General features: G+C 47.2%; 1 protein-coding gene across 2 annotated transcripts in view; it reads right to left on the reverse strand.

The window, feature by feature from the left end:
• ST8SIA5 (ST8 alpha-N-acetyl-neuraminide alpha-2,8-sialyltransferase 5) overlaps positions 1-24317 on the reverse strand; it is a 63595-nt gene that overhangs the window by 19897 nt on the left and 19381 nt on the right. Inside the window, exons 2-3 of one of the 2 annotated variants that reach the window (XM_083575810.1) lie at positions 20981-21088; positions 3489-3581 (exon numbers count right to left, since the gene is read on the reverse strand). In XM_083575810.1, coding sequence (XP_083431936.1) covers positions 3489-3581; positions 20981-21088 — 201 coding nt within the window. The remainder of the gene's footprint in view (positions 1-3488; positions 3582-20980; positions 21089-24317) is intronic. The other variant, XM_083575811.1, reaches the window with a different exon arrangement.

Raw genomic sequence — 24317 nt, forward strand, 5'->3', positions numbered from 1 at the left:
GCAATCTTAATGTGCAACCAGCATGATAAGATATTAGCTCTGCATGCTTGTGCCCTCCCTGATTCCTCCACTTCATTTAATTAGAGGGGGGAAACCTCAGATGCCAACGTTGCCAGATGCTGTGCTCCTCTGCCTCATTGCGGCTACCTCTTGCTCACTTGCTCAAACTATCTTTTTGGGTGGTCATACTGCTTCGTTTCCAATCAATGCATGTCCTCCAGCTGAAATAATGTACCTTATTTTTCGCCCTATAAGGCGCACCGGCCCATAGGACGCACCTAGTTTTCGGGGGGGGGAATCAAGGAAAAAATATGATTCCCTCCCCCCCCCCCCCCGCAGCTCTGGGAGCAGCGGACAGGCTGCACGCAGCCTGTGCGCTACTCCAAGACCTTCTTCCTGCTTTTGCGGGAGGTGGCGGAATTCCCCCACCTCCCGCAAAAGCCCACAGGAGCTGCGCGCGACTCCTGCGGGCTTTTCGACCAGGAGGGAGAAGGGACTGAAACGGCCAGTCAGTCCCTTCTCCCTCCTCGGGGAAAAGCCCCCAAGAGCAGCGCACTCTTTAAAGGGTGCGCGGCTCCTGTGGGCTTTTCTACAAGGTGGGGGAATTCCCCCACCTCCTAGAAAAGCCAGCAGAAGCCGCGCAGCCCCTTTAAAGAGCGCGCGGCTTCTGCGGGCTTTTGTGGGCGGTGGGGGAATTCCCCCATCTCCCGCAAAAGCCCACAGGAGGGAGAAGGGACTGACTCGGCCAGTCCGTCCCTTCTCCCTCCTTGGGGAAAAGCCCCCACCTCATAGAAAAGCCCGCAGAAGCCGCGCACCCTTTAAAAATGTGCGCGGCTCCTGCGGGCTTTTCGACCCAGCTTGTGGGGCTGGCGATGGGGGGAAGCGCTGCTTTCCCCCACCGCCAGCCTCAAAGCCGGGTAGGAGAGTAGCAGGAAGGCGTCGTGCCCCTTCCCGCTGTCCCCCATCCTCTGGGGCTGGCGATGGGGGGAAGCGCTGCTTTCCCCCACGCCAGCCTCAAAGCTGGGTCAGACATTAGCGGGAAGGCGTCGCGCACCTTCCTGCTGCCCCCCCGATCCTCTGGGGCTGGCGATGGGGGGAAGCACTGCTTTCCCCCACCGCCAGCCTCAAAGCCGGGTCGGAGAGCAGCGGGAAGGCGTCGCGCACCTTCCTGCTGCCCCCCGATCCTCTGGGGCTGGCGATGGGGGGAAGCACTGCTTTCCCCCACCGCCAGCCTCGAAGAACAGACTGTTCTGGCTTCAGCGAAAGCAACGCGAAGCCTCCAGAGCACAGGCTTCCTAGGCTTTGCGTTGCTATCGCTGAAGCCAAGGAGCCTGCATTCGCCCCATAGGACGCACACACATTTCCCCTTAATTTTTGGAGGGGAAAAAGTGTGTCCTATAGGGTGAAAAATACGGTAATCTTTATTCCACAAACGTTCCAGTTTCTTCCTTTCGTTTGTTTGGTTGTTGTTGGTGGTGGTTTGCTATTGTTGTGCTGGAGTGCAAGAGTGCCCCTCCAGACAGCAAGAATACAGTTTCGTCAGGGAAACCTTGCAGAAAAACTAACAAAGCAGAGAGATATGTGGATGGTCCAGTATGAATCCATCACTAATGCAATACTATTGCATCAATGGCATGTTGCAGAATGCACCCATATAAAACCCTCCAATCCTCAGGGGCCCTTAGAAAATACATTTCCAAATACCCAATGAAATGTCTTTGAGTTGCAGCAGTTTGTAGTACCCCAGAAGAAGGAAGGCACTCCAAAACCGATGGGGAAAGTTTTTTTATATTTTAAAAAAGGTTTATGCCAGGCTAGAAAGCCATCCTCTACACACCCTTCACACATTTGTCCAACCTTGCCTCAAACACAATGAGCTTCCTCCCTCCCTCGCTTCTCCTCCAGAGAGAAGGGGTTTAATATTTAAAATGGGAGCAATTTAGGATTTTCCATAAGTCACTCTTCAGAGAAGTAGGTCATTTTGTACTTCAGACCAGCCGAGCGTGATAATTTTGAAATCTTTTCGGGGCACAAAACAGTGAATGGGGGCAGGTGGGGGGGGATTCAGAAAGGAAGCTAGAAAACCACAGCGCAACTTGGGAAACAAGGGCACTTCTTGGTGGAGGGGCTGGCGAGAGCCAACTATGCCAAGTCAGCGTGACTCTGCTATGCGGATGCCAACGCTAACTGCTCTTTAATCCAGCCGCTTTCACCTGTCCAGGGTGTTACGGATAATGGTTTATCTTCCTGAAATGGGAATGTTTGCCTATGCATTTTTAGCATAGGGTTTTTCCTGTGGCAGTAGCTCTCATGTGATTGGCTGGCTGTGAGTCACATGAGAGAGGCATTCCATTCTGTTGTGACTGTTATTCCGGTAACTGTCGTTTTTAACTGTTTTTCTGGTCTTCTCTCTCTGTGTGTGAAGGAGAACGGCTGCTGAGAGAGTTTCCCTGAATGCTGCTGAGGACAATGTTGTGTCAGTGTGGCCTCTCTGGGATGAAGCTGACAGAGGAAGACCCCTAAATGTTAATAGGGAGAAACCTGTGCCCTCTATAAGGAACAAAGTGAATAAGCATGAGAACGTAGATATGTTCTTCTCAGTTATATGTTTATGAAAGTAAAGTTCCTTCTGAATATAAAGACTCTGGACATTGCATATCATCAGCTTTTATTTATATGTATACAGTGGTACCTCGGTTTTCGACTGTCTCGGAAGTCGAACATTTTGGTTTTCGAAAGCCCAATACCCAGAAATAAATGCTTTCGTTTTTGAACACGCCTCAGAAGTCAAATGGCTTCTGCTGAGAGTTTCTCAATATTCTCTATTAAATTTGCAGACTGCCCTTTGTGCCTTGGTTTTCGAACATTTCGGAAGTCAAACAGTCTTCTGGAATGGATTACGTTCGAAAACCAAGGTTCCACCATATACACAACACAGGGCTGTCTCAATGCCTGAGAGGACACATGGATTTTTGGTTTTTTTAAGTGCCTGCTAGTGGCTCCCTCCTAAATTGGCCACATGAGGAAGCCATTTTGATTTCCCATCAATGATGTATGTTTATCTATGTGCGCCCAGTTGAGATGACGTATCTAATTCTTCTTATTTGGATTAAATGCACTTCATATACATGTGGCTAGTTGCCAAGGGAAAACAGCCACACGCATGGGAAAGGGAAGGGAGAGGAGAATAAAAATCAAAACTCAGGAACAAGGTAAGCCTGCAGCTGGAGTCCAGGCAGGTGATGGGTCCTGCCTGAAAGCTGGAATGTCCAATGCAGGTGTCCAGACCTGCCTTCACCATTGTCTCCTGCAAACATGTTTGCCCCTACCTTATCTTAGCAGGCCTATGTTAAGGAACAAGGTGCAAGAGTCCCCTGAGCTCTGTACCCGGATCAGGGATATGAACCCAGGTCTGCCTGGTCAAAGCCCATCAGCATCACTCACAATTGCTTAAGGCTGGAGAACTAAAATGGTGTGGTCCCACTTACATCGAGAGAACCTTCACCGAAATGATATCCTGCCTCAGCTCCAGGCATTTTGTGGAGTTGTACTCCAAAGGACCTTCATAAAACTCAAAGTACCTGGAGAAGAAAAAGAAAAGAAAAATGTAATCACTAGCTATTTCAGAAACAGAAACACACACATACATGTGTGTGTGTGTGTGTGTGTGTGTGTATATATATATATATATATATATAATCAGGTCAAGTTGCATTTGGACTGCACCAGGCCCAGCTCTGAGGAGAATATTTTCAGAAGGAAATTGACAAACTGGAATGTGTCCAGAGCAAGGCTGGTAGGGGGCATGGAAATCAAGTCCTGGGAGGAATGATTGAAAGTGCTGGATATGTTTAGCTTGGAGAAGATTAAGGAGAGATACGATAGCAGTCTTCAAATATCTGGAGGGCAGTCGTGCAGAAGGTGATGTGGACCACTTCTCTTTTGCGCCAGAGGGCAAAACTTGAGGTCGAAATTGCAGGGAAGTCGATTAGGAGAAATTTCCCAACATTAAGAATTGTCTTGACATTAAAACAAAATGCTCGGGAAGTTTTATTTGTTGGGTTTTGGAATCACAAAGGCATCTGCTGCCCCGGACTCCTGTGGGAGGAAGGGTAGGGTATAAATTTAATACATACAGTGGTACCTTGGTTCTCAAACGCCTTAGTACTCAAACAACTTGGAACCCAAACGCTGCAAACCCGGAAGTAATTGTTCCAGTTTGTGAACTTTTTTTGGAAGCCAAACATGCTCCGCTTTGAGTGTTGCGCTGAGGTCTGTCTGTTTTTGCTATTTATTTTGCGTTTTTGCGGCTCTTTTTGTTTTGTTTCTGTGACTGTGTGGAACCCAGTCCAGCTACTGATTGATTGATTGTGTGACTGCTGTACATTGTTTATTGCTTTCATTTTATGGATCAATGGTCTCGTTAGATAGTAAAATTCATGTTAAATTTCTGTTTTAGGGGTTGTTTTTAAAAGTCTGGAACAGATTAATCCATTTTGCATTACTTTCTATGGGAAAGCGCGCCTTGGTTTTGGAACACTTTGGTTTTGGAACGGACTTCCGGAACGGATTAAGTTAGAGAAACAAGGCACCACTGTAAACAGTAAAAAATAAATAAATTAAGGAGTAGGTGGACTCTTATTTACTGGAATTATTAACACAGATGGGTATGGCATACTCATTCCTTGAATGCTAAACCATGATGATGCCTTTTGACTGCCTGCATGGAGGATGGAGAAGTGTGTCTATATATAGAAGAAACCTCTGACATTTACATGGTTAGAAAGCAGCCCACAAATGTAAGAGTTGCACCCATTGCTCTGCCCAATTCTGCCTCAGGCCATCCCTCGCATATGGCCCCCAGAAGATGTCTCATGAGAGAACATGGCCCTCCAGTTGAAATGGTTCTCTAGATTATCTCTCTGGCTGCTTCCAACTCTAAAATTATATACCGTATTTTTCGCTCTGTAAGACGCACCAGACCACAAGACGCACCTAGTTTTTGGAGGAGGAAAACAAGAAAAAAAATATTCTGAATCTCAGAAGCCAGAACAGCAAGAGGGATCGCTGTGCAGTGAAAGCAGCAATCCCTCTTGCTGTTCTGGCTTCTGGGATAGCTGCGCAGCCTGCATTCGCTCCATAAGACGCACACCCATTTCCCCTTACTTTTTAGGAGGGAAAAAGTGAGTCTTATAGAGCAAAAAAAACGGTAATTTTGTGGGGTGGGTATTTCCAAAGTTGGGGTGGGGGTACCACCACCCAAATTGTTGTGGCTGAAACTGCAAGGAAAGCAGATTTTGCCTAAGCCTTCCCCCCACCCACCTTATCACGAAGAAGGGTTACAGATTACAACACAGGCAGGATGAAACACTGAAAATAGGGCGCCCTCATAAAGCCATACAAAATCTAAATTTAAAAGCAGGGAAGCAGACAGCAGTCAACTGATGCAGACTAGAAGCAGATGGGAGATAAAGGCAGCCCAAGGCTTTGCACCGAAAGCTGGAAGGCCACAGCTCAGTGGCCGCGACAAGCTCTGTGTGCAGAAGGCCCCATGTTCAACTCCTGACATTCTTCACTTAACTCTGCCTTCACCAATTTGTAGTGTGACCTCTGGATGTTTTGGACTTCAATTCCCATCAGTCTCTGCCAATATGGAAGCGTCCCCTCAAAACAGATACTGTAGAGCTGTGAAAGGGGTTCGGAAAAGGGCAACCAACAGGGCAAGGAGATGGAACAACTCTCCTATGGGGAAAGGCTAGGGGGATGATTTTTAGATGGGGGGAATAAAATAAGGGGGGCAATGGGAACATGATAAAAGAGTATAAAATTGTGCATGGTCTAGAACTGCCATATGTCTGGGATTTCCCAGACATATCCAGGATTTGTCCGCCGGAAATAGCGTCCGGGCGGAATTTCTGAAAATCGGTAAAAATGTCTGGGGAAACCCAGGCATATGGCTGTTAGAATTCCTGCTCCATGATTGCAGTCATGGGATTGTTGTCTTTCACATGACGGTGTACGTTTTGACTCCACAGAGTGGGAAGTGACAGAGACAGGATGTTTGTGTTACTGTGTTCCGTGAAGTGGGACTACTGTCCTTTGTTCTTTTTCTCTTTGCTGTCTGATGCTAGAGAGAGAGGGAGCCATGTTGCAGTGCTCCTTGTGTGTTTATATGTAAATAAAGTAGATTAGCCAAAATGCTGAGTTGCTGAGGTCTGTCACGCAAGGTGCACAAACTCTGCGGATCCCTATGTGTGCTGGTGTCGGTTGGCATCAGTCGCTGTGATGTTTGGGCTGAAGAAAGCTTATGAAGCTCCCGAATGATCAACCAGGAGGGAGAGAACATGCCAGTCGGGCATGTGTCTCTGCCAGGGTCCTACTCGAGTGTAAGCTGAACTCCTGACAATGGCAATCCATAATGGAAGTGTTGTTGTTTTTTTGGTGAATTTCCTTAAAAAGTAGCTCAAAAACGTTGCCCCAAAAAAAAATCTCAACAACTTTTGTGTCTGGATTTTCACTTTTTGAAATATGGCAACTCTAGAACGGTGTGGAGAGAGTAAAGAGGGAGAAGTTTCTCTCTCTCATAATTCTAGACCTTGGAGACGTTGAAGCTCAGCGTTGGACGACTCAGGACAGACTCTCTTCACATAGCGCATGGTAAACCACAAGAGTAAGTGATGGCACCAACATGGATGGCTATAAAAAGGGATTGGGCTAATTCATGATGGGCAATGGCTGCTTTCTACCTCCACTGTCAGAGGCAGCAGTGCTTCTCAATACCACTTGCCAGGAATCCCAAGTGGGAAGAGCACTGGGGTGTTCATTTCCTACTTGCGTGTGGCATCTGGTTGGCTACTGTGAGAATAGGAGGCTGGATTAGGTGGGCCTAATCCTGAAGGGCTCGTCCTACATTGAGTTCAGTGCAACTGGAGAGTGCCAGGCTGATAAAGGCGGAGTTAAATAGATACAGTAATGTGCTAAGTGTTACAAAAGAAAAAAAACCACCTGGTGAAGCAGGTAGTAACGAGCTACAAATGAGAGTATGGCCACAAGGAGCCTTCAGTTTACCATATTTTTCACTCTATAAGAAGCACTTTTTCCCCTCCAAAAATTAAGGGGAAATGTGTATGCATCTTATGGAGTGAATGCAGGCTCCATGGCTTCAGCGAAAGCAACGTGAAGCCTCTGGAGTGCAGCAGGAGCTCCCGCTGCACTCCGGAGGCTTCGCGTTGCTTTCGCTGAAGCCAGGAGAGCAAGAGGGATCAGTACGCACTGATCCCTCTTGCTCTCCTGGCTTCGCTTCGCTGGAGAGGCGCCGCGCAGTTTTCCCTCTCTGCGCAGCGCCCCTTCAGCGAAGCGGAAGGAGAAATGGAAGGTGCTCCATTTTTCCTGCCGCTTCACTGAAGGAGCGCTGCGCAGAGAGGGGAGAATTTTTTTCTTGTTCTCCCCCTCTAAAACTAGGTGCGTCTTGTGGTCCAGTGCATCCTATAGAGTGAAAAATATGGTAATTTAAGGTGGGTAAGAAAGGAAAGGGGGGAGGAGGAGGAAGCAGAAACAGATGGAGCAACAGAATGAGTGATGGAAATAGGAGGTGGTGAACAAATGGAATTAGCTCCGCTAGGTGGGGTGGAAGAGGGAGAGAGAAGGGGATGTCGCAGAAGAGGTCCACTGCTTGCCTATCACTTGCCATGGCCTCGGACCTGGAAGCATCAGAGGCAAAAGCTCTCCAACAATGGCAGCCCCAAGCAGATGGATTTGCTTCCTGGTCTATCCCATGTCCATCCAATGTAGTGCCACGGGCAGCCACAACTCTCCAGTACCCCATGGAGACCTTTGCCCCTGAATGACTGAAGAGACCTTTATGAGCTGTCCTCATAACCTGGAACCTCAGGGCTTAGAAGAGGCCAATGGATGCAGAGGAAGGTAGTTGGTCAGATTTGGAGGGAAGGGCCTCTAGCCTGTGAACGCTTCTAAAGATCTGCCAGTTGCTCTAAGACGGGGTGGCCAACTCCCAAGAGACTGTGATCTACTTACAGAGTTATAAACTGGCAGTGATCTATCCCCTTTTTTTGGGGGTTCGGTGTTCGTCCAGTGATCTACTGGTAGATCACGATCTACCTGTTGGGCGTGCCGACTCTAAGACACTGCTGAGACAACTTCAACTGCAGGATCACTGTCCATGGTCCTGAAACACATTCCTTGGTCCCTCTCCAAGGTGCTGATCATGCCATGGCTTGGAGCAGGTGAGAAAATCCAATGAAGAGCCCCTCCAAATGACTGCAAGGAATGGGGAGGTTTGCACAAGAGAAGGCAACCATTGAGATAACTTTGGTCCCAAGCCGCATAGGCCTTCCTAAGTTGAAACTAGCACTCTGAACTGAGCCCAAATAAGCAGAGGGCTTCGACAAAATCACAGAATTGTAGAGTTGGAAAGATCATCTACTTCACCCCCTGCAATGAAGGAATCTTTTGCCCAGTGTGGGGCTCAAACCCACAACCCTGAGATTAAAACTCTCATGCTCTACCGACTGAGCTATCCCTGCATTGTGTGCTCCTACTCAGGATTTCAGCAGTGATGTTCATGGACTTGAATCGGTTTAAAAGAGGATTAGACAAATTCATGGAGGAGAGGGCTGTTGATGTCTACTAGCCGTGATGGCTAGCCATGATGGTTGGAGGCACCAATGTTTCCGAATACCAGTTACTAGAAACCACTGGAGGGCTTTTGTGCTCAAATCCTGCTTGAGGGTTTTCTATAGGCATCTGACTGGCCACTGTGAGAACAGGATACTGGACTAAATGGACTACTGGCCTGATCCAGCAGGCTCTTTTTACATTCCAACCTTCCAAAGCGATGGGAGAAACAGAGACATTTCCTACTACAAAATGTTATAGCCAAGATGATGAGGTGGGGTGGCGGTACTGGACCAGTCAGCCGTGAAAGACAAATAAATCTTCAAGTCATTCCCTGGCTGTGCTATCTGCAATTCCCAAATTAGAAAAACCCAGCTCACATTTCACAGCTCATCTGCCATATGGGAATCCGGCAGGCTGGAGGGGAACTTGGCTCATGGAGGGACTCCAAGATTGAGGAAGAAAGGAAGGAAAGGAAAGCAAGGTGGGTCAGTGCTAGCTACCAATTTTATGAGAAGGATATAAAAACTCCTCAAGATGTCATGAGGTTCCTTTCTTTCTTTCCCGTGGTCATTTCCTGTTTACGCAGATAACTGGATAAAAATAAAACAAAGGTCCGTCCAGAGGCGAAAGCAGCAGGGAAGATGTATGCCTGTCCAGCATTTTGCCACATAAAATTATCAGAAGGAATAAAAGAGGCTGCACTCCAAGACCTTCAGTTGAACTGTGTAATCTTAACTCTGCTGGAAGGAGCCCAAAATCTGGGCTGCATCTTGCAGAGACGCCAAATTCCCTACATGTCATTTAGAGCAGCATATCTTGGAGACCCCTCTCTCATAAACACACACACACACACAAACACTTCTCTGTCTCTCTGTCTCCTATATTTTAACAAGAAAATGTCCAGTTTAGGGAAGCTTCCTTTTCTTTCACCATGAGAACTAGAAACATCCTACCTTCTTAGATGTAAGACTTGAGAAAACCTGTGTACCTACCAGGTTCTGGACAAGAGACTCCAGACCTCGAAGGCCCTCAAAGCCCCTCTGGGATGTATTCTACCCAAGCACTCCTCTCTTATCACTAATTACAGATAAACTGCCTTGACCACTGTGTCCTACTCAGCCAAGGTGTGATGGCCTGGGAATCTGATTCAGAGGCTGAACCGGAGGAATCCCAGCCTGCACAGGAGGCCCCGCCTCCAGGGCTGGCTGAGCCAGGGCAGGGCCTTGAATCTGAAGCGCCTGCACCTGTGCCAGATCCTCAGGAGCAGACACCAGCTGAATCCGCTCTGGCTCCAGAGGTGATCGAGGACCCATTGCCTGCAGGTGCTCCTCTCCCAGCCCTGTCAGGGGAAGGTGAGGTTGCCTCTGGGTCCAGTAACCCTCCAGCCTCTCCTGAGCTGCAGAGGCTCAGCGCAGAGAGGCGGAGGGAACTAAGTTGTCTCAGGAGGAGTGCTTGCCTTAAGGCCAGGGGAGGCAAGTCACCTGTGGACTGGGACCGCCCTAGGCCTCAAAGGAGATAAAGGCCAGTCAGCCCAGTCCCAGGTTGTGGGAGCAACATCATTGGAAACCTGTTCCTGCCAGCACCCTGACCTGCTCTTCCGGAGTTCCTGACCACGCCCGGCTCCTTGCCTTGGGCCCCGCTTCGCCCTTGATGGACAGCCTCCAGACCCTTGACCCAGGACCGGACTCAGACCACGCTGCACGGTAAACCCCCCCCCCCCCGGGACCAGAACACAAGGTGGTTAAGGAGGATTCTGCCTAGAGGGATCTCCCTGGCTTCTGTTTCACCAATCCCAATGGGCGCTAGCCACCTGTAATGTATTCATAGAATCATAGAATTATAGAGTTGGAAGGGACACCCAGGGTCATCTAGTCCAACCAACCACAAAACAGGAATCTCAACTAAAGCATCCATGACAGATGGCCATCCAATCTCTGCTCAAAAACTTCCAGTGAAGAAGAGTCCACCACTTCCCAAGCAAGTCCGTTCCAATGTCAAATAGCTCTTACTGTCAGAATGTCCTTCCTGATGTTTATTTGTAATCGTCCTACTTGGAACTTGAATCGATTGGTTTGAGTCCTACGCTCCGGAGCAGGAGAAAAAAAGTTTGTTCCATCTTCCCAAAGTGGAATGCAGAAAAGTTTGGATGAATTTGATGGTTTCCCCTCCTGTTGTACTGTTGTTCTATGGCACCAGTATTTACACTGTGGCCATTTTAAGTTGGTATAGTTTTTATCAAGTTTGTGTGTGTTCTTCTTTTTCTGCACAACAGCCTCGGACTGTAAGGTGCAAGGTGACATGTAAAGATTCACCTCAATGTAGGAAAATAAATAGACCATGGGCATGTTTCCCATCACACCTTGGTTAACATCTGGCAGGGCCATAACACGTTGGATAAAACTTGTGCTGGTCCCGGAGGGAGGTTACCGTGGGGCGAGGTCCAGGACCTGAGTCGAGGGTCGGCAGACAGTCCTCCATGGGCGAAGCGGGGTCCAAAGTGAGGAGCCGGGCAAGGACAGGAACTCTGGGGGAACAGGACTGGGTGCTGGCCGAAACAGCTCTTCAACGACGTTGCTCCCACAACCTGAGACCAGGCTGACTGGCCTTTATCTTCTCTGAGGCCAGGGGCGGTCCCGGCCCCCAGGAGACCCGCCTCTCCTGGCCTTAAGGCGAGCACTCCTCCTGGGAGAAACCAGTTCCCTCCGCCTCTCTGCCCTGAGCCTATGCAGCTCAGGAGAGGCTGGAGGGTTACTGGACCCAGGGGGAGACTCACCTTCCCCTGACAGGGCTGGGAGAGGCGCACCTGTAGGCACTGTGTCTTCAATCACCTCCGGAGCCAGAGAGGATTCAGCTGGAGTCTGCTCCTGAGGATCCGGCACAGGTGCAGGCACTTCAGAATCAAGGCCCTGCCCCAGTTCAGCCGGCCCTGGAGGCGGGGACTCATGTGCAGGCTGGGATTCCTCCAGTTCAGCCTCTGAATCAGATTCCCAGGCCATCACAAAACTGCTTTGAGGCTGAAATTGCCACCTAGGAGACCATCCATCCAATCTAAGCACTTCTGAATCCTGTGCTATATTCAGATCTCATGTCAGTTCCATTAACTCTACTTTTCAGAGCAGCACATTGCTCTAAAAGCCTCCTTTCCACCGGACTTCACTTTGCATCCTCTCCCAGCCCCCTCCTTCCTCTGCGGCTGATTATAGTCGCTTGCAGATGTGCAGAAAGGCCTCTTTCCAAAGGCAGCGTGTTGGGAGTTCCCCGCCTGGAAGAGCTCTGCTGTACTTTTGTCCATCCACTCTCCCTGGTGGGCGTGTCTATTAACTCCCACTCTGCCTGGTGCAATTGCACGCAGCTGGGCTGGCAGGAGCTGAATAGCACAAACGGGGAACAGAGAGGAAGTTAACTTCATCCAGTTTGTCTTGAGAGCCAGCGTGGTGCAGTGGTTAAGAGCGGTGGACTCGTAATCTGGGGAACCGGGTTCGCTTCCCCGTTCCTCCACATGCAGCTGCTGGGTGACCTTGGGCTAGTCACACTTCTCTGAAGTCTCTCAGCCTCACTCACCTCACAGAGTGTTTGTTGTGGAGGAGGAAGGGAAAGGTGATTGTTAGCCGCTTTGAGACTCCTTAAGGGGAGTGAAAGGTGGGATATCAAGTCCAAACTCTTCTTCTTCTTCTTCTTAATCAACCTCCTTCACCAACATGAAACCAGGCTACTGGGCACAGAGTCCATTTCAGGATCGATTGCCCAAGTTGCATGCTCTTCCCTTAATCTTAGGGATATGGGGTCTTGGGGAGGGGTAGTACTTCTGGTGGGGGGGATATCATGCTCCTTCTGAGGTCATTTGTCCACCTTTGGCGCCCACCCTGCACTCAGCACTCACCTGTGGCTCAGTATGCAACAGCAGCCACACCCCGGAAACAGTTTTGACTGGCTGGCTAAACCAGGTGAGGGTAGCCAGCCAGTCTCAAACCCTTGGTGAGTTAGGGACTTTTCCTGCATACAAAGACCGGCTCTGTGGGCTATGCAGAATTAGATAAATTAACAGGAAAGATTCGAAACCTGCAGGACCAGAGATTCTTAGAAGACTGGAGTAAATATATGAACTCTTTGAAAAGTAATTGTGATGAACAGATCACGCTTGTAGGACTGCAAGAAGTTTTGTGAGGTGGATTATTTGAAATGTTACAAGAAAGGCTACGAAAAGAACTATTAGTTAAGGATAATTAAATGTAATAGGAAATTAAGAAATGCGGAATAAGCAATAAAGAATGGAAAATCATCAGAGGTGTTGACAGAAGTCAAAATATTGTATAAGAAGTAAAGATATGCTGTATGATTGTTGGAACTGATATGTTAAAAAAATCAATAAAAATGTATGTATATATAAAAAATACAAAGACAGGCTCTGGCAGATTGAGCTGATGAGACCAAGAATGGGTCCAACGGTCGAGAAGGCAGTTTCTGCATGTGCTGTGGAGGGAAGTGAGGGGCAGATGGGGCTTGTCAACCTAGGAACATAGCCTATTTAGGAGAAGGAAAATACTGATTCTAACTCTCTGCTGCCTTGCGTGGTATCTTCAGGAGAAGAAAAGGCTAAGAAGTAAACACTACACCGATTTCGAGAGGTGGGAAAAATGTGGAATAAAACAATCAAATTTACAGCATGTGTGGCACTTGAAGAGAATTTAATGAAGATGATGTATCGTTGGTACATCACAGCGAATAAACTTGCCAAAATGTACAGGTCTCATGATAAACTTTGTTGGAAATGCAAGGAGAAGGAAGGGAACTTTCTCCATATGTGGTGGTCCTGTACCAGGGTGAAAGCCTTCTGGGATATTATATTAAAAAAGGTATTTAAATATAATTTTAGTAAAAAACCAGAGGCATTTCTATTGGGATTAATTGGCGAGGGAATTTTTAAAAAAATGTAAATTTGTTTATGTATGCCACAATGGCCGCAAGAATTCTTCTGGCCCAAAGATGGAAGCAGCAAGAACTCCCCACCCTGGAAGACTGGCAGATAAAAATGGTAGAATACGTGGAATTGGCAAAGTTGACGGGAAAGATACGAAATTGGCGCGATGAATTGTTTCAAAAGGACTGGAGCAAATTTATAATTTATTTGAAAGAAAACTGTAAACATATGAAAACGTTTGTAGCTTTAAGATGAAATGTTTGGTAATGTGAAATTAAGGAGCTAATTTAAATATAAGAGGGTGAATGTTAAAAGTTAATATAAGGTAAAGAAGTGGTTATAGAGATGCAAAGGATTTGATAAAGATATGTGGAAGTCAGAAAGAGGGAGGGAAGGAGGTCGATGCACTTTCTGAGCAATACTGTAAGTTATGGATTTATGCAATGAAAGTGAAATGTAATACAGTGGTACCTCGGGTTAAGTACTTAATTTGTTCCGGAGGTCCGTTCTTAACCTGAAACTGTTCTTAACCTGAAGCACCACTTTAGCTAATGGGGCCTCCTGCTGCTGCCGCGCCGTCACCGCACGATTTTTGTTCTCATCCTGAAGCAAAGTTCTTAACCCGAGGTACTATTTCTGGATTAGCGGAGTCTGTAACCTGAAGCGTATGTAACCCAAGGTACCACTGTATGGAAAGCTCAATAAAAATTATATTAAAAAAAGAAGAAGTAAACGCTGCACAGATCTGGAGTGGAGTCCCTAAGGCAGTTGGATGGTGCCTTTTACGTCTCCTTCTGGCAACTCCTGCATCCCAGCTGGTGCCAAAACGTATTACTCTGCTTTCCTTTGGGCCACTGCAGTGAGGCCAAGAGGGTGCTGGTCTTGTCGTCTGGGCAGCCCAGGACCTCCAGACACGCTACCCAGGCTTGCACCCCAGGGAGGTCACTTTGGTGCTGCTAATGCAACGGTTTGACTTCACCCCCAGAGGCGAACTCCATTGTCTCTAAAGATAGATGGGTGCCAATAGCAAGGAGCTGCCTTATACCACATCTACTGGCCCACCTAGATCAATTCCGTCTTCACTAACTGGCAACAGGTCTCCAGGCAGGGGTCTCTGAAGATGGTGGGGACCTTCTAAATGCAAAGCAGCTGCTCTACCCTTGAGCTACGGCCCATCTCTTCTCCACGCTAAACATGCCAAGCTCTCAGAAAAACTATGTTGTATATAGGAAAGATAAGATGAAAATAGTAAAACCAGTAGAATTGGAAACAAACCTCATAACGGGAAAGATTAAGAAAAGTGATGGATAATGAAAATAATAAGCAAAATGTATAAGGAAACCAATATACCGTATTTTTCGCTCTATAGGATGCACCCAACCATAGGACGCACCTTGTTTTAGAGAGGGAGAACAAGAAAAAAAATTCTCCCCCTCTCTGCTCAGCGCCCCTTCAGCGAAGCGGCAGGAGAAACGGAGCCCCTTCCATTTCTCCTCCCGCTTGGCTGAAGGGGCGCTGCGCAGCTCTCCCTCTCTGCTGAAGCCAGGAGAGTCTTGCTCTCCTGGCTTCAGCAAAAGGAACCAGAAGCCTTCGGAGCGCAGCGCGAGTTCCTGCTGTGCTCCAAAGGCTTCAGGCGGCTATCCCTGAAGCCTGGAGAGCGAGAGGGGTCAGTGCACACCGACCCCTCTCACTCTCCAGGCTTCAGTGAAAGCAACGCGTAGCCTCCAGAGAGCGGAGGGAGCGCTCCCTCTGCGCTTCGGAGGCTTCACGTTGCTATCGCTGAAGCCAAGGAGCCTGCATTCGCTCTACAGGACGCACACGCACACACATTTCCCTTTAATTTTTGGAGGGGAAAAAGTGTGTCCTATAGAGCGAAAAATACGGTAACTAACAGTAGTGGTAAATGAATACAGGCAGACAACAAGAATTGCATAAACATGAGCACTTATTTGTTTATGGATACACTATGGACAAAATAAGGAAAATGAATAACAATATATAAAATGGAAGAAAATAATGCGATAAAATTACATGTGATATAAAAAACCAGAAGAAGGAGGGAGGGAAGTTAGCTCTGAAGAGCAAGTATAAAGGTAAAATGTAATACAATATGTGTATGTGGAGTATCTAATTGAAAAACTAATAAAGATTATTTGGGTGGGGGGAAACATGCCAAGTTCTTTCAAACATTCCTCATCCAAAATTCACCTGGTGCCAAATCCAATGTCCTTTCATTGCCAACTACAGGCCGTTTTCATGCTCCTTTGAAAATTGCTTTCTAATATTCCTCCCTTATTTATGTTCCCAGGGTGGCTAAGAAAACAGTCAGAAGCAACAAGAGCACTATCTGAGCATACAAAATAGCACAGCAAGTTAAAACAAGCAGCAGCAGTCCATTCAAATAGACCGGGGTGGTTGTGGCCTTCCAGATGTTTTTAGACTACAACTCCCATCATGCAGGCTGGGGGGCACTGGCAACATCTGGAAGACCACCAGTTAGCAAAGGAAACAACAAAACCCAAACTGTCAGAATGGTTACTGGTTTTTGCACGCTGCGTTGCTGCTGTGGCCATTAGTATGTTAGTGACCCCGCAGTGAGAATGTGATTTGATTGTTTATTGCTGTTTTAATTGCCGCAGGCTGTTCTGGGAACCTTTGGGCGAGAGGGTCATTACATCGGAAGGTACAATGCATTGCCAGTGAAAAACAGTATGGTGCACAGGGGGAAAGCGAAGCACCATCTCCCAAGCGACGGCACAAGGGCACAACTTCCGAGAGCTGCAGCTGGTGGCTGTAACATCGGAGCAAAGTCACCTTGCTAAATAGCATGCTTTGGATCCTTCTAATCACTAGCAACTCATGACCCCCAGACGCCCAGGACTACGGTTTCACTGCAGAATGAAGCTGAAGGTGACTCAGGTTTGCAAAGAGGGAGGAAGATTACCCTCGAGGATCAAATGTCTTGAGGTCAGCAAGGACCACCAACCTAGTCCTTCCCTGCTGCTTATGTCCTGGTGTCCGATTTGTCATGAGAGGAGACAGGGCAGTGATGAAGCATTCTAGGTCCTCGAACTCTCTCTGGGTATTTTCCTCCCCCTCTGCTCTCTTTATTTTATTTTATTTTCCTAAGGTTTTATTAAAGCCTTTTTCATGGTCCAGTAAGAGAAAAGAAACTACAGTGGTGCCTCTGGTTAAGTGCTTAATTCGTTCCAGAGGTCCGTTCTTAACCTGAAACTGTTCTTAAACTGAAGCACCACTTTAGCTAATGGGGCCTCCTGCTGCCGCCACCGCGCGATTTCTGTTCCCATCCTGAAGCAAAGTTTTAACCCGAGGTACTATTTCTGGGTTAGCGGAGTCCGTAATCTGAAGCGTATGTAACCCGAGGTACCACTGTAATCTAAATATAAAAAAAGCAGAGAAAGAAAGAGGAAAGAAAACAGAGTCTTCATTCAACGGTAGCTCTCAACCTTTGCCACCCACAGAAAGTGGTGGACCTCCAAGCTCTCACCTGGGACTTTCCTTTCTTCTCCAAATCCCTCATCCTGGGAGGTCTCCCCTTCCCTGCCTCTCACTCAGGGTCCTTCCACCGACCATAAACCACCTTAATGTGTGTGTAATCTCTGGGTTCTTGGGCCCACCCTCCACTCTCTTTAGATCCCCAAAGATTTCCACAACCAAGCAAGAAAAACGTCAACCCTACTGGTCGTTTTAGGGACGCGGGTGGTGCTGTGGTCTAAACCAGTGTTTCCCAACCTTGGGTCTCCAGCTGTTTTGGGACTACAACTCCCATCATTCCTAGCTAGCAAGACTAGTGGTCAGGGATGATGGGAACTGTGGTCTGAAAACAGCTGGAGACCCAAGGTTGGGAAACACTGGTCTAAACCACAGAGCCTAGGGCTTGCTGATCAGAAGGTCGCGGTTCAAATCCCCGCAACGGGGTGAGCTCCCGCTGCTTGGTCCCTGCTCCTGCCAACCTAGCAGTTTGAAAGCACGTCAAAGTGCAAGTAGATAAATAGGTACCGTTCCGGTGGGAAGGTAAACGGCGTTTCCATGCGCTGCTCTGGTTCGCCAGAAGCGGCTTAGTCATGCTGGCCACATGACCCAGAAGCTGTACGCCGGCTTCCTCGGCCAATAAAGCAAGATGAGTGCCACAACCCCTTAGTCGTCCACGACTGGACTTAACTGTCAGGGGTCCCTTTACCTTTAATGGTCGTTTTAGACAAGGCTTGCAATACTTGGGATGACAGTAAGCTGCCTTAAACCAATTACGGCCCTGGCCATGTATACCTGAAGGAGCATCTCCACCCCCATCATTCATGCCAGACACTGAGGTCCAGCTCTGAGGGCCTTCTGGCGGTTCCCTCCCTGCGAGAAGTGAGGTTACAGGGAACCAGGCAGAGGGCCTTCTCTGTAGTGGCACCCACCCTGTGAAAGACCCTCCCATCAGAAATCAAGGGAATAAACAACTACAGTGGTACCTCAGATTACAAACACCTCAGGTTGCAAACACTTCGAGTTATCCGCTAACCCAGAAGCAGTACCTCGGGTTAAGAAATTTACCTCAGGATAAGAACAGAAATCGTGTGCTGGCGGCGCGGCAGCAGTGGGAGTCCCCATTAGCTAAAGTGGTACCTCAGGTTAAGAACGTTTTCAGGTTAAGAACGGGCCTCTGGAACGAATTAAGTTCGTAACCCGAGGTACCACTGTATCTGACTTTTAGAAGATATCTGAAGGCAGCCCTGTTTAGGGAAGTTTTTAATGTTTGACATTTTATTCTGTTTTTAGTCCTCTGTTGGGAGCCACCCAGAGTGGCTGGGGAAACCCAGCCAGATGGGTGGGGTATAAAGATGATGATGATGATGATGATTGGTCCATCTAGCTTAGTATTGCCTACACTGACTGGCAGCAGCTGTCCAAGGTTTCAGGTAACGGTCATTCCCAGTCCTACCTTGAGACGTCAGGGATTCTGCATGTAAAGGAAACAATCTACCACTGAGCGATGGCCCTTCCACCAACCTGAACACAGCCTACTAGCCATGTCTTGAGGTCTGTTGGACAATCCCTGACCCTACCTTTGAAGTCACAGGTAATAAGCCAAACCAGGAAGTTTATTTAGAATGGCCCTAAAGCTCTCAGTTGGAAGGGGGTGTCATGAAACCCCCACCCCCCACCTCACTTTTTCTCCAACACAGGTTTCACTACGACCAGAGAGGTGATTGTCAGGCTGGCCACCATTTTAATTTCCCAGAAGTCTCCTGGGAACAATGCTATGTGCTTTCCCCCAGAGGGCTTCTGGGAAATTTTAAGAGCAGTCACTGGCTGCTCAGAGGAGCATTGTCACAGCCACCTGAACTGTCCCCCGTTTTGTTTTGTTTTTGTCAAAAATAGCTGAAAGTCCCTTTACCCCCACACCTATTTTCAAGAAAATAGGGTGGTGAAAATGAGTAAGAGAGCCAGGGTGGTATAACGGTTGGCGTTCTGAATTAAGACCAGGGAGATCCAGGTTTAAATTTCTCTGCCTCTCAGTCTCGCCTACCTCACAGGGTTGTGCTGAGGATAAAAATGAGGTTGGGGGGAGCCTGAAAGTCACCCTGAGGTCCTTGGATGAAAGGTGGGATTTAAAAAAAAAAAAAAAACACTGCAATCGCAAACTAAAATAAATAGTAAGTTCAGCACTAGGCTCTTATGGAGTTACCATATGTGAGCGGAAAGGGTCACGGATTGTGCCGGCTGCCTTTGGAGAGCACGAGGAGGAGGAGGGGCTCTGAGTGATGCGTTCTGCAAATATAACAGCCTGAGTCACGTAGCTGCTGCACGAGAGCCATCCTAGCCCATTACGATGCACTGCAGCGTCCAGATCAGCTTTCGCTCATCTTTTCCTTAAGGGTCACATTGCTTCAGATGCTAACTCTGCCGTTTGAAAGGAACGCAGAGCTGACAGCGCGCGAGGGGCACGTTTGGACAAATGTGCAGGCCGAATCCTGTTACTGCATTGGGCAGGGAGAGAGGGCCATAGCTCAAGGGTAGGCAGCCCAGGGTTCAAACCCCAGCAGGCATTTGGCTGGTTAACATTCTATGGCCTTTAAAATGCGTTTGTGGGATGGCGGTTACTGGGTTTGTTCTGCTTTTGTTTTATTATGCATTTTACCTTTCCATTTTTCTTTATGCTATGAACCACCCTGTTAGCTTTGGATGAAGGGCAGTATGCAAAGTTAATTGATTGATTGATTGATTGATTGATTAAGACATCATCCCACATCCCTATCCTTCTGGATTACCCTTCATAGTAATAGTAATAATAATTTATTATTTATACCCTGCCCATCTGGCTAGGTTTCCCCAGCCACTCTGGGCGGCTTCCAACAAAATATTAAAATACAATAACCTATTAAACATTAAAAGCTTCCCTAAACAGGACTGCCTTCAGATGTCTTCTAAAAGTCTGGTAGTTGTTTTTCTCTTTGATATCTGGTGGGAGGGCGTTCCACAGGGCGGGCGCCACTACCGAGAAGGTCCTCTGCCTTCCCAAACCTGGTGCTTGCCAGCTATTTTGAACTACTTCTACCATCAGCTGATGGGACATTGTGGTCCAAAACTTCTGGAGGGAGGCACCAATTTGGGGAAAGACTGCTAAAGGCTTGCAAATTATTATTATTAGTAGCAGTTGATTGACTTATCTGTCAATCAGACCAACTAACATGTCCCATCAGCGCAAGGATTTACACTTGTGCAGCTGAATGTCCCCCCCTCCCCAAATCTTTATTCTCTTCTCTTAGCCAATCCATGACATACATGGAGTTAGATCTAAAAGGTAAAAATGTAAAGGACCCTTGGACGGTTAAGTCCAGTCAAAGGAGACTACGGGGTTGTGGCGCTCATCTCGCTTTTAACCAAGGGAGCCGGCGTTTGTCCACAGACAGCTTTCCAGGTCATGTGGCCAGCAGGACTAAACCACTTCTGGCACAACAGAACACCGTGGCGGAAGCCAGAGCGCACGGAAACGCTGTTTACCTTCCCGCCACAGCAGTACCTATTTATCTACTTGCACTGGTGTGCTTTCAAATTGCTAGGTTGGCAGGAGCTGGGGCAGAGCAACCGGAGCTCACCCCGTCGCGGTGATTCGAACCGCTGACCTTCTGATCGGCAAGCCCAAGAGGCTCAGTGGTTTAGACCACAGCACCACCCGCATCCCATTAGCTAGATCAATGCTCCATCTAACCCTGGTGCTCTGACCTGCGGGGATCTCTCTGTGGGTGCAGGGACTTTCCCAGTGCTTCTACCAGAAATCCGGGGGCCTCATGCATGCAAAGGACGCAGCGCTCTGCCACTGAGCTGTGGGGCCTGCCCTGACTGTGCCAAGCGACTTTCCCCGGGGACCACGGTCAACCCTGCCACCACAACGCCCTGGGGTGTGCGCAATTGTACCTGGTGCCAGTGTCACCGCCACTCCTCAGAGCTCCGCCATCCGTGAAATTGAGGCTGCCGGTCCAATTGGCCATTTCCTCTCCACTCTGCCAGCTAAACTGCAGCCCACTAGCAAGAAAACGAGGCAATTGGTATTTTGCAACATTCATCGGCTCAGTTTCTTTCCAGCCCCTGTTACACGGTGGACGGAATGCATTTTTGCAAAGGGCAGGAACCTCATTGGTTTAGTGCAGCTTTCCCAAAGCTGGTAGCCTCCAGATGTTGTGGATTGCAAAGCACATCAGCCCCGGGCATGATCTGTAGTCCAAAACATCTGGGGGGCATCAACTTGGGGAAGGCTACTTTATCGTTACGAAAGGTCAGGGCCTTTTCTCTTTGGGTTGGGAGACTGCATCTGAATTTGCCTAACCCGATTTGCAAGGCATCCCAACCGGTGGCCCAATTCTACATCTTGCAGCAGCAAATGCAACTTTTCTAGGAGTCTGCTTCTTCTTAGGGGGTGTCCCATACAGCTACTGCAGAGGCCAGCATCAAAAAACCTGCGGAAAGGGGGTATCTTGTTTTGATTTCGTGTAAGCCACTCCGGGAGACTTTTTTTGGTGAAAAGGACGCTACAAATGCTCTAAAGAAGTTTATTTATTTTTTAAAAAACCCAGCTTAACGATGCTTTCCAAGTCAAAGCGCTTCCTCTCGCTTGATGGGCATCTTCCTTAGCTGAGATCCTTGCATCGCAGGGGGTTGGACTGGATGACCTTAGGGGACCTTTCCAACTCTATGATTCCAACATGCGTATTCTCTCTCTGCCCACTTTTTCCAACCCATGCAGAATTTCATTCCCATCCAGAAAAGTCTCTTTATGTATGCGACAACAGTGCCAGATTTACATATAAGCTAAACAAGCTATAGCTTAGGGCCCCACTCTCTTGGGGGGGGCAAAAAATATAAAGGACAAAAACTGGGTGTACATTTCCAAAATATAAGATAAAAAACAAATAAAATAAAACCAATGTGATAAAATACATATTTTGTTATGTGCAAATGGCTTTAGATACCTATTAGGTCCATAAAGTACCGTATTTTTCGCTCCATAGGACGCACTTTTTCCCTCCTAAAAAGTAAGGAGAAATGTGTGTGCTTCTTATGGAGCGAATATAGGCTGCGGAGCTATCACTGAAGCCAGCAGAGCAGAAGCATAATGACATCAGGTGATTAACACCTGTCAAAATTCAATGGAGAATACTGCAACTGCTGATTAGCGATTAACAGTAACCTCCTCGGAAGGCACTGTTTCAACACCAGCCAGCCTTCAAAGAGGCTCCCTATGGTAGCTAAACTATGGTTTGGGTTAACTGCATGCAAAGCGCTTTGAACTACTGTATTTTTTGCTCCACAAGATGCACTTTTTTCCTAATAATAATAATTTTAATATTTTTTTATTTATACCCCACCCATCTGGCTGGGCTACCCCAGCCACTCTGGGCGGCTTCCAACCAAATATTAAAATACAGTAATACATCAAACATTAAAAGCTTCCTAAAAAGCTCTCCTTTGCATAAAGTACTACTCCTCTTTTTTTTTACTTTGTCTGATGAAATAAATTCTTGTCCCAATCTTTTATTTACCAGTATTTTCCTGTGTAGCCTTATCACATGTGTTTCTTGTAAACAAATCAAGTCCAATTGTTCCTTTTTTAGTACATGAAACACTCTTTGTCTTCTCTCGGGGGAATTCATCCCATTAATATTCCAGCTTAATATTTGCAGTGCCATGATGTAATTACTTTAAGTCACCTCCAACTGCGCCCAGTACTTCTTCTTGTTCTGACGGTGGTACTGGTGTCCCTTTCGCTGGGTAGTCCAATCCAAAATTTAACTTTGCTAAGTCCAGTATAGGTGATCTTTTGTCCAGTACTCCTTGCTCTAGTACTCTGTCTGGTGATCTTCTGTCTGGTACTCCTGGTTCTTTTCCAAGTCCCTTCTGTAGATCCTCTTCGTGGGTGCTCAAAAATTTGTCTTTATCTTCAACTGATCTTATTTTTATTTTTCTTCCTTTAAAGCTGAAGGATAGGCCTTGAGGAAATTCCCACCTAAAGATGATACTGTTCCTTCTCAGCAGGGCAACCAAATCTCCGTAATTGACCCTAAGGTCCAAAAGATATTTCGGGATATCTTTAAATATTTCCACTCTTGACTGCAATATTCCCAAAGGCTTCTGAAAGTGCCAGCCCAAAATTTTATCTCTCTCTTCTTTGGATTGGAGAGTAATCAAGCAGTCTCTTACTCTATTCTTCTTCCCTCCTCTTCCAAGCCTGAAGGCACTCACAATTTTCACTCCTTCTTGTTCCAAGTCCAACTTCCAAAACTCTGCAAATTCCTGCGTAAGAAATTCTATCAAAGTATTTTTCTCCAATTCAGGTACGCCTCTAATCCTCAAGTTCGTCTGTTTTTCCTTAAGCTCAATCATAGAAAGAATCAGCCTATGATCCTCAACCTGTCTCTGAATATCTGGAACTCTCTTTATTTCCAGTTGTGTTACTTTAGCTTCCACAGCTTCCACTTTTCCCTTAGCTTCCTCTGCAATTTGACGGGTCGAGGCAGACTCCTGTATCAATTTCTGTATTGCTTCTATATTAGTATTCACCTTTTGTCCCAGACTATTTATACTTTCTGTATTAATGTCAATTTTGGCATTTGTGGCATCCACCTTCGCATTAGATGCATCAACTTTTATATTTGTCTCATCTACTTTCCTGCTGAGTTTTTCCAAAGATTCATTTATTTTACCTAGCACCGCCGCTAGAGCCTCTTCTGATGACATTCCTCTTTGTTTAGATTGAGTTGGCGCAGGTGCAGATGGTACAGAAGGACCAGATGCTGATGCTCTTCGCTGCCAAGGCTTCCCAGATCTCGTTGTTGATAAATCTACTTTCTCTTTCCCATTTGCCATAACACTCAAAAAGTCCAAGGTCAATCCCACAGTCAAACAATTTTATCTTTCTAATGGAAAATTCCCCTGGTCCGGCTCTTGCAACAGTTTCCACTACTACCTCTAGGGGGAAACAGTTGCAATCTGTACTTATAATTATCCAAAATAACTCCTTTTAAAACGTAGCTCAAAAAAGAAATTTAGTTTCAATTTTCCATTACTTTTTCTCCCCCTTAAGAGTCAGAAGGGCAGTTAGAAACAATTAAGCAGAATGTATCTCTCTTTTGACAGCTAACAGTCAGAGCGCATTCCAAATACGGCAGCCTTATTGTCTATTTGCAGCCCGTTCCCAGGGTCTGAGCAGTGGAGTTTTAAATTCCTTCCCTCTCTCTCGCATAAGTCCAAATTTCTC

Source organism: Podarcis filfolensis (genome assembly GCF_964270895.1).
Source record: "Podarcis filfolensis genome assembly, chromosome: 11".
NCBI lineage: Eukaryota > Metazoa > Chordata > Lepidosauria > Squamata > Lacertidae > Podarcis > Podarcis filfolensis.